The sequence below is a fragment of the Dendroctonus ponderosae genome, unplaced genomic scaffold (assembly GCF_020466585.1).
Source record: "Dendroctonus ponderosae isolate FM_Combo_2020 unplaced genomic scaffold, Dpon_F_20191213v2 Dpon_F_20191213_1, whole genome shotgun sequence".
Taxonomy (NCBI): Eukaryota; Metazoa; Arthropoda; class Insecta; order Coleoptera; family Curculionidae; genus Dendroctonus; species Dendroctonus ponderosae.
This window is the reverse complement of record NW_026017110.1, coordinates 92,630-103,373: the sequence shown is the minus strand read 5'-3', so window position 1 is coordinate 103,373 and position 10,744 is coordinate 92,630. Positions and strand designations below refer to the sequence as shown.

The 10,744-nt window shown below is 33.5% G+C and overlaps 2 protein-coding genes across 2 annotated transcripts in view; both read right to left on the bottom strand.

The window, feature by feature from the left end:
* Positions 1 to 3,290, bottom strand: part of LOC109543105 (collagen alpha-1(V) chain) — a gene marked incomplete in the record, with an annotated part of 59,842 nt that extends 56,552 nt beyond the window's left edge. The window contains 4 exon segments of the mRNA XM_048661190.1: positions 543 to 699; positions 896 to 1,014; positions 1,606 to 1,711; positions 3,098 to 3,290. Of these exon segments, the coding sequence (XP_048517147.1) occupies positions 543 to 699; positions 896 to 1,014; positions 1,606 to 1,711; positions 3,098 to 3,197 (482 nt within the window).
* A 1,710-nt stretch (positions 3,291 to 5,000) lies between these two features.
* On the bottom strand, positions 5,001 to 9,619 carry LOC109543120. Its single transcript, XM_019912665.2, has 4 exons — positions 9,324 to 9,619; positions 6,056 to 6,245; positions 5,558 to 5,720; positions 5,001 to 5,437 (listed from the first exon to the last, which is right to left on the bottom strand). Exons 1-4 carry the CDS (start codon positions 9,324 to 9,326, stop codon positions 5,389 to 5,391), a joined length of 405 nt encoding a protein of 134 aa, XP_019768224.1. The 5' UTR covers positions 9,327 to 9,619; the 3' UTR covers positions 5,001 to 5,388.
* Positions 9,620 to 10,744: the final 1,125 nt, after the last annotated feature.

The following is a 10,744-nucleotide window of genomic DNA, read 5'->3' as shown; positions in this document are numbered from 1 at the left end:
TCATTTTGCCTCCGAGAAACATGCAAAACGGGACGGAAAACATGAAATTTTGCAATAATCTTACGCCACCCTTGCACAAAACGACGATAATTTTTAATTTTCATAGACAACAGAAGACTGTATTTTTTTACATAACCCCCCCCCCTGTATTTAAAGCTGGATCCGCCCCTGCTGTCACAACAGGTGTGGAAAACGAAGTGCAAAATGTGCAAATTCAGTGTCTCAGGTAAAAATATTTCCTAAAAATACGCAAACCAATTGAAAATTAATTATAACCATTTAGAAAAAAGTTTAATTTGTTTTGAACAATAATCTGTTTTTGAAACGATAATATTACGACTGCTCTATTTACATAAAGTATACATTAAGTATTTTTGATATTATTTCATGAAATGTTATTTGTTTCATGACTTGATGATTTACTTTAGCTGTATATACGTTTCGCATTCTCAAAGCTACCCGAAATTTCAGAATTTATATTTTTCTAAACCATTTTTCCAAAAAAAAACGCATTTAGAAGGTGAAACTTACTTGTTACTTACCGATTATCAGCTGCAGATATTCCAAAATTTATATAGTTTCCTTCTACTGGCTTCTCATCTTCATCTTCATAGTACAAGCTCACCTCTCTACCTATAGTGATAGATAGTTGCTCATCCCCAACTTCACTGTAGAGAGTCAACAACGGAAATGATTGGTCTGAAATGTTTAATAAAGAATCAACATTATAGAATACCAAAATAAATCGTCAATTATTGCTATTATTTCAGTATAGCAAACTTGAACAACAAATCTAATAACTTAATTATTCGAAGTTTAATTCCCTAAGTTTTCGAAAATCCTAACATTGAGTTCAACAAACAAACATTGGAGCATGTTTATGTATATTTGTTACCGTTTATTGGCCGCGCTATTATCAGGATGGAAAAATCCGTAGGAAAACCTCCCGGAAAAGCGTTCTCGGTGCTGAGAGAAATTTCGGCTCTATTGCTCCATCTGTACGCCCACTGCTCCCTATAATAATATTAAAACATTTAAATTTTAATTAGGGAAGTGTTTTCAGTTAAAGTTGAAAATGTTTACCAAATGAACATTACATACAGTCGGCCACACATAAAAGTAGATGATTAAATATTACCATTATGAATTTTAGGTACCTACGACGAATTACTATCTCGATCTACCTTTGCGTAAATGAAATGACATAATCCTGACAAATAAATTTGTCTACTATCAAAATGACACTTTTAAAAGTATTTGAAAGAACTTGAATAATTACATTAATCGAGAAAGGATGGTCAACAAAAACAGTAGCTGAGGGATTTGCAAAACCGAAGAGCACAATTTATAAAGAAATTAATTAAATTGTCAAATTAAAACAAGTTTGTGACATACATTGTATGTATATTTGACGTATTTCACAAAGCCTGATTTTCCGAAATTGGGAAAAATCGCCTATAGGAGTCGTCTACTTTTATGTGCCGCCAAATTTCATTTCAGGGGCGAGGCCCGAGGCTGTGGCCCCTGTAGCCCCCCCTAGATCCCGCGCTGACTGTACCTACATAAAGAAATAAACATGACAACTAAAAAAAAATCTTGTCTTACTTGTCAGTTGCTGTTGTATTCCAACATGGCCCTTCAGTAGGTCTAATTGCTTGAGGTGCAGATTTTAGATCGGCCAGTTTCAAAATGTCGACTATAGTGGATACGTCTGAACCAAAATAATTCAGTAAGGTTTCTTAATTCAGCGTGATCACGTTATTAACTAATCACTTTAGGACTTTTATTCCTGACTTTTTCAGTAACTTTTTGAGATTTTTGTAACTGTTTCTATTAAAAAACTAACACAAACATAATTGGTAATAAGTAAAGTACTTAGACTTAACTACATCAATTGGTTAGCATATCAGAAACCGATATAAAAAAGTCTCCCCATATGCGCTCAGCTTCATAATTAACAAGAAGTACTGTTTAATGACATAAAATATGGTCAAATGGATTAACTACATGTTTTCCACGTATAAATGACGCTTAATGCTGATTAAAATAGACATCCAACCCAAATAAGACAAACTCGCCAATTAATGAAATTAATATCTATTTCTGGCTAAAATTAGACGCTCTGTCAGTTGATAATTAATAATCGAAGGTAAAAACCTATGACGTTTTAATAATTCATTCAATTTCCAATTATTTTAAATAGCCTGATATATTTTGATATATGATTTTAGAAATAGGGGGATATAATAGTTGGATTAAACAAACTTAGAATCTACTGCTGTACTCAGTATTATAATTGTGAACTCAACTGAAAATTAAAGTTACTTTATTTTGATCTTTTCCAAGCAAGTTATTGTAAAATTTTGATTGATTAGACATAAATTGTATTTCATGAGTCATCAATAACAATTCAATGCTGGGCATCTGACTTCTGGATGTAACAGAACTTCGTAGTGAAGTTAAGAACTTGAATATAAGGTATTTAAAAAGTTCATCCTGTAGAAATTTTATTTAATGTCTGTTTCATATTGACCGACACATTAATAATACCTAATAAAAGCTTGATCGTGCTAAATGTTAATTAAATTACACGATATATACGATATTAAATAAACGAGAGTTAGAGGGTGTTAATATTTTATTATCCTGTAATGCCCTTAGGGGCAGTTTATTGACGGAGGCATTAAAACTATTTTATCACATCGACCTGTTAAATATACCTACCACAGTTTTATGTTCTCCCGGGTAAATAATTAAAGTCCCCTGTTAAAAGTACAAAATATCTTTAGATACATATTACATATTATAAACATGCGAAAATTTGAAAATAAAATCAAAAGTAGGAACGTTTCGCCTTCTGTCCCATATTCAGTGGAGCTAATGTTTTCGTCAAAAACTGTCGTATAGTCGTTAAAAATGCTGACAACCTACGGAACCAGGAAAACGCCAAGTAGATATAAATCATCTCTGGACATGTAAGTCCATAAAACCATAATTGCTTAAACTCAATTGAAAATGTTGAAATCTGTTTTAAAACTATCTTGAATGAATGCCAAACCAGAGCAGCATACAAATATTTATGCTACTTAATACTTACCCTTCTGCCCATACGACTGCTGTATCAACCACGCCCAATAAGCAAACCACAATTTCCAATATTTTGGACCGCCGTCTCTTAATTTATTCCGAAACCGCATTTTCACTCCATGGACGGGACACAGACTAATTTCGGATCGGCTGGCTGCTTCTTTACATGTGTTTAATACAACATTACATTAACATACTTGTAATAGATAAAACAGCCCGCGTAAAAAGAAAGCCTTATTAATATTACTATAAAATTGCAGAATGCATTAATACTTTCAATGGTATGAGAACATTTAATTTATTTTTCCACTCATTGAAAGAAAACATGCACAGCTTCTAGAATTAAAAGTTATAACCGTTTATTAGCCGAACTAATGCAAATTAATTATTGGAATGGATTCCCTGTCCAAAGCGTAGAAAGTGCATATTGGATAATTATTCAAAGGGTAAAGGTGGTTGCTAGTAAATCCCCTACACTAAAAGGAGTGAGTAGTATCTAATAATGTTGAGGAGCATTCTATCCTAGATAATAGATATAATCTATTCTGTGGCCAAGGAAGTTCAAAGAACATGAGTCTGTGTTAAAAGCATTTTCCCACAACCTTATTAAGTTAGTTTAAGCGTCTGGAATGGGTATGAAGGAACCAGCTAAATTAAAATTAGACAGATTAGGAGTTACTTTAATTGCGGAATACAATTATTTGTTCTATTAGTGTTTGAATCACCCTGATATTAAAATCGACGCAAATGTCAATGTTAAAAACGATGAAAAAGGCCATATTTTTACTCGTATGAGTAAAAAACGGACTCTTGGAGGCATCCGAAATTCGCGTATATTGTTACATTCGATAAAAAAATGTTCCACTCTTTTCGCCCTTGTACAGAAAATTACTATGCTGGTCTTATCTACATAAAAAAGACGTTTCTTAGAAATTTTGAGTGCAAAAAATGTGTGATCTCAGCAAGATTATTTGATATTTCAGCATGAATATTTCATATAAATATCTACAAGTACAACACATTCCGATCGGCCAATTAAATATGGATGAGCCACTAGTGGTCTATATGGGTTGAAAATTGTGATATATTTCTAACGCTAATGAATACAATTAGAGCACCATATGGCTGTTGATTTAAAGTACCAATCAAGGCGAGATTTCTTAAGATGTCAACAAACCCGGTTTAGAATAGGTACAGTGTGTCCCAAGTTCGATCTTCGCTACTAAAACGAAAACCAATGATCAAAGTTGTATAAGAGTTGTATAAGAAACATTGAAGCATTTTTAATTGATCAGTTTATGGTTCAAGAACACCAGGCGATTATTATCTTGAATCAATGATCTCAATCAAACTAATGAATTTTGCAAATGATATTTTCGCCATAAACTTGTATCGCATCCATAGCGCGAATTAGTTAATCTATTTAGCAAATCTCGATGTTGAAATTGCTTCTGGTTAATGAATTGAATAGGCCAAAGTACAAGCTAAATGCTTAATACTGATGTCACCGTCATCGCTAACTTTTCAAAAGGAAAAGCAATTTAATAACCTTTTGCTCTCCAGTTTTGTCTAAATGAACAAATTTGCTACCGTCTGTCCGCGTGCTGAACAATTTGGCTGGCAAACAGGACCTTAATTTTTACCCTCTTCGTCAAAAACTTTCTGTTAAAACGCACGGTATTTCAGTGCTGGTTAATTGAAACTTATTTTGCATTGCGTATTAATTTTTAAGTAACTTTTGCTAGCCTCAACGATAGAAATAAACTGCTGAAAGTTGTGGCCACGGCTTTTTACTGTAGGTATAGAGTCCATTAGGACAATCATTAACTGTAAAGTTTTATAAAGAACAGCTAAAAACGTATTCCTTATATACTTACTCATGGGAAATCAAATGAATTAAATGCCTGTACAAAAAAATGAATTCGTTTATTACGCTAATCTTTAACAGTCAAATTTTATATATGACTTTACAAGGTAAGCCACTTTAACGTGTAAAAGATATATATGTCAATCAATTGCTATGATACTTTATTGAAACTATTCGCATATACTAGTAATAAGTTGGATGATAGACAGTTTTGTGCATATACCAAATTAATCTCGATTATACTGAACGATTCCAGTCAGAATCCGCCACCTCTACATCATGGACATGTGCCATGAGATGAGTGACCTCTCTGCTATCAGGTTAATATAGCTCTAAGGAAAAAAACTATAAAAAGTATATTTAAAAGGAATGCCAATAGTGCTTTTCGTCGTTTTTAGAAATTCATTTGTTCGTCATATGGCACAATCTGCACTTTACCCCCACCGCAGCGGTTGACCCAGCATTCGTCCTCGGGTTTGGGTACTGAAAACGAAATAAACTCTGTTAGTTTGGATGTGTTGATATGGACTTAGTGTTCTCCATACCTATTCAAAATGTCTTATTTTATTTTACTAAATCTCGGCTTGTTACATAAAAATGTACCTTATTGAATCGGAAGTTTTAGGAGGGTAACCGCTCCTGATGGGATTACGATCTTTTCCGATCGTGTTAACTGGACCCCAACGAGCAAACATCGATAATGCTCTTTTCTCTGAAGATGACTTCAACGACGATAGAAACGTTCTTTTTTCATTAATTCTTATATCTGAAAGCAAAAGCCAACTTTCCCCATACAGTAGTTACGAGTTAATTCTTAATTATTATAAGATTTTCATTTATATTCCAATAAATGTAAAGCTTTGCACATTGTAGGTACCTACAAAGAAAATAGCGATACTCCTGGAAAGAATGTTAGTGATGTGTATAGCGCAAGATAATGAACAGACTAATATGTAATTTAGTTGAAATGGTCATTCTTGTCTGCTACAGATTTAACACATATTAACGCTGAGTGGATAGGTGGACAACGATTCAAACAAATCGTTGTCCTGTCTTGTAAAGGTCAATATACTTTTAGGTAATAAATGAATTACTGCTTACCGCTTTCGCGTAAGTTGTGGTAGTAAGGTAGCCTGTCACCATCCAGTTGTTTAATTTCCGCTATTAGGTCGGCCTCTCGTATAATATCATTGATTTGCTCCAGCCAATGTGGCGTTTCAAAAGACTCTATTGACCTCGTTGACACGTAGATCAATTGAAGCAGAGTCACCAAGAGCAGTTGATTCCAAATCTGATGTTAAATAAATAGCAATGATGCAATGAATACTTTTTTAAACATTGATATATATTATCAAAAGATTCAGTAATGTCTAACATAACTACATTTCGGATAATGATAGAACTAACTAAGCCAACAAATTATCGGAGCTTCAATAATTAACACACTTATTCAGAAATTGACAGCCAAAGATTCCCAGCATTTTTCGAATAATAGAATGGCCTGCAATATTGCTTCCGACCCATTATCGAACCATACACCGACTTTATCCTATATTTAATAATGCCTTTCGGATCGTCCTACGCACGTTTTTCAACCCAATTTGGTCAAATTGTGAGAAAAATCGACCTATAAATTACCACGAGACTAAAGTTGTATAATAATGTCAATAATTCAAATCACATTAGTTAAGCATGCCCTGGGTAGGTAATATATTAGATTGGTTAAAGTATCTCAGAATATTTTTAAGCTTTGCCAAATAAGTTGCACTAGTTGAAAATACTAAGTAATATATGTTCTACGCGCTACGCGTTCTTAGTTATGGCGTTCAGTAAATGTGTCCCACATTTCACGCATTCTGGATCGTTATACCACACTACGAATAAGGCGCTCTCTTTGCAGAATTAATAAGCCTCAAAATAGACGACTAAACACGAAAATAGTTTATTCAGTTCAAGTTTTGATTTGCAAGATTCCGAATACTACGATATTCGTTTATATTTCCTTCTGCTTAAGTTAATCGAATAAAATATGTGAATAGATAAGTCACGTGTACAACATTGCAGCCTTTGTCACTTTAAGCATGAACGGAATAAAGCAGATATAAATCTCCGGCCTTTTCAACTCTGGAGCATTCTTTTCATAATTTCCAGCAGTTTTTCGAGAGTTTAAACTGAGGATTGAAATAAACCAGAAGGCTGCTGACATTTAAGCGTCCGAAGTGCCTGACGCATTTCGCCTTTTACGAAAATACTATAAAACTATTGTCCATTCAAGGTCTAATAATTGTGGGCAATTAAATAAACACCGATGGCCCAAAAGAATGTCGAACGTTCACTAATTCATTTTCTTTATGAAAAGATTTTCCAGAGCTCGTTTAAACCCATAGTTCATCCATTGAATGAACAGAGGCCTTTATTTTTGTGGTTTCAAGGTTCGCAATGGTTCTCCTCTTTAATGGTGCGAAGAACAGAATATATTCACGAAACTAATTATCTATTAGATGATTCCCTTCATAAAATGTTGGAGAGTTATGAGATAAAGGTCATGTTACGAACACCGTTTAGTGCAGAGTAATATTTTTAATTAACTTCAATGTACATAGGTACACACCTATTTGTATACAATGTATTCTTTAGTTAAACCCACACCCTGTATAAGAAATCACCCAAAATCCTTAGTGGAAAAATAGTAAGGATTTTGCGTCTTCAGTTGGAAAATGGTAAAAATCCCACCAAACGGGGCAAATGTCAATTCGATTACTTCTGACCTTATTTCGAGTGTTTCAATCGTTTTCGAAGGCAATTGATTGCGTTCAATATGCCAGCGGGATTTGACATAGCAATAAAAGATAATTCTGCCAGCTGTATATTACATTTCGCAAAAGCTCTATAATGATTGAATTAAGTAACGCTACTGATATTAACTAGAGATTCCCATAGAACATACGAATTATTTATTAATCGCAATGTAATCATAAATTTTATTTTATTAAATTTCAAAAACGAACCACTTGTTCGGAATTGGATGCATCACAGTTTTTACTCCTTCACTTCATTTCCTCAACAATAATTTAAGCATTAGTTTGATTTGAAAGCAGCTCGTAGAATCTTTGTTATAACTGAGCGAGCGTATGTTAAACTTTACCACGCTCAATTAATATCCCATGAAGTACCTTGTTTGTGTACAAAAGGCGAGAGGCTCAGTTAATTAGCCGTTATTATTAATTCAAATACTTATTCCACTTTCAGAGAATAACAAAAGTATAGAAATTTAGTAAAAAACGAATTAATTCCACCACAAAATGTTTTATTACGGATGGTAGTACAAGTAGTGGCAAGTCCATAATCGATCATCATTATCTAACACATTTGCAATTATTCGTGCGAATGGCAATACATATATGAGATGAACCCAATTTACGTTTCTCATTAAATGTGTAGATTATATTTTCTTGATTGGCCCTTTAATAAGTACCTACCTACTATCTTGAAGACGTTTCTGTAGAAGTATACTTAGTATAATTTATGTCACATACACGTATAGCAAGTATAATTTTAAAATTAGATTTTCTAATTCAGAAACAAAACCAACTTAGAAATTTAGAATGGAAAATTCAGCTAAATCGTAATTATTTCCCCTATTTATCATTCTCACATCACTCGGAAAATTGTGTTCGAATTACTAATGTTGATCTAATAATCTGATCGAATAGTTAACATCAAACCATTTATTTGGAGGGACATAGACATAGTACAAAAGGGTGACTTATGTCAAATGACATAATGTGAAGAAAGGCATTGGCAGGAAACTTAAAAAATAAATTGGAGATATTATTCTTCGTATTTCTTACATTTGCAGAAAAAAATATGTTCGATTGGATGACAAAGGTCTGTTTTGCGCACTTGCATCAAAAACTACTATTGGCGTAGACGCGATATCTTAACCAACAGTTTAATACATTTTGTTTACGTTGAAAAAACGTTGCATTTCTCGAAAATGCTCCATTAAACATGCATAACTGTCAATGTTTTGTCTGAACTAAATTCGCATTAATTTCCATTACACTCGATCACTCAAAAAGTCATCGGCGGCGAAGTATAGAAAAGCTCCTTCGAACGCGTTTTTCCTCACAATTTGTCGAAAGTGAAATGAAAGGAAGCAGCTTAATAAAGTCATGACCGAGAAAGTAGTAATAGTCAGTATGCAACCCTGAGCAAATCTATATTTTGAAATCACTTTTCATAGAAATAAAGAGCTTTCGTCCGAACTTGCTCAACAACTTAACTTAAATTATCTTCTTAGAAGCGAAAGCTCTATTTTGCAATCTCTCACTTTGAACGTTTCCGTGGAATTACATTAAGTACTTACCATTTTTAACGCGAATAGTTGATGGTATATTTGACTTACAGTGCACCGACACTCACCAACTTTGTAATTTGTATTACTACTAGAACAGCTTCTCGACTTGCCTCTGAAGTTGTTGCAATTTCACTGCCGGTGATGGAGTTTGAGTTTCCCCAAGCGCTGATGACACCTTACTCTGCACGTTTTACGTGGAACTTCGTATTTGATCACAGCTTTTCAGTGGCCACTTGTTGCTGAAGACCATACAGGAGCACGGCCGTCACTTTTCAAACTTGTTGAACATTACAATAATTAAATTTTTTTTTATATGACCAAAATTGTAAAAGACATAATCTTTGATGTTATGATTTGCATCTGTTTATATTGTCGTCTTGTGCATTATTTGCAGTTAGTGCTAATTGTGTAGACGGTTAAATACTTTCGTAAAAATATTGGATTAGCTTCATAATAGTAGTTAAAACTTATTTTCACATATGAAATCTGCCAAATACAATTAACTAAAAATCTACCATTTGTACACTCGATTCCAGAGCATGAACCGACATTTTTGCTTTATTCTGGAATTATTTTATGCTCCATGCATATGCACCAAAAATATAGAAAGCTTTTGTCAAAATCATTTATTAGTCGGGTATATTGAAATGTTTCGCTAGTGTGGTCAATAAATAAAATTGAAAATGAATATTCCAACAAACGTACCTGATAGTAAGGTAGGTAGGGATGCCTACATATTCTAATAACCACAAACACATTTAGTCCTCGGAATATCAAAAAACTCATTTTATATTTATTGGATTCAAAGATTGAACCCGAAGTAATCAAATTACTTAAGATACCTTTTCAAATACTTTGTGACTGTTCGTATATGCTTTTAGTAGTTTTTGCTTCAATTTTCGTACACTCGCTTAGAAATTTATATTGTATAGTCGAAGTTCCATTTAGGTTGAAAACCTATTTAATTTCAGATCTGTGCAAGTAAAAGCTCCCACTTAACTTTTCGATATCCATTATAGCTTTATACGTAGACCCTTCCAACGGGGAAAAACTGACATTTCGGGTAACTAAAAATATTTTAAGTCATGTATGTAGCTTACAATGTTGCTACACATATAAAACTGCACTAGGTAAGGAAATTATGTATGTAGTATGTAGTACAATTTTGAACTAAATAGTATGTCTTTGAGGAAACTGCACTAGACCATTGTCAAAGTAATTATATTTTGACATGATATGAAATTTATAACAGATTTTTTGAAGTGATAACTTTTTATGGTAGGGTGAACCGATTTTTCTCCCACTCCGGCCTATCGGCCTCTCCCAAACGACCGAGTATTTATCATTGCAAATGAGATTGCACATTGCCGTGCACTGTTAAATATTGTTTTAAGAACTAACAATCGATGTTGTGCAACAAAATTGTGCCT

Bases quoted from the DNA above. Each gene is read 5' to 3' on its own strand.
- LOC109543120 (XM_019912665.2), bottom strand. The intron at 5,721-6,055 runs GTAAGCAGTAAT...TTTTGCTTTCAG, and splicing joins CCACAACTTACGCGAAAGCG to ATATAAGAATTAATGAAAAA. The intron at 5,438-5,557 runs GTACATTTTTAT...TTTCGTTTTCAG, and splicing joins AAAACTTCCGATTCAATAAG to TACCCAAACCCGAGGACGAA.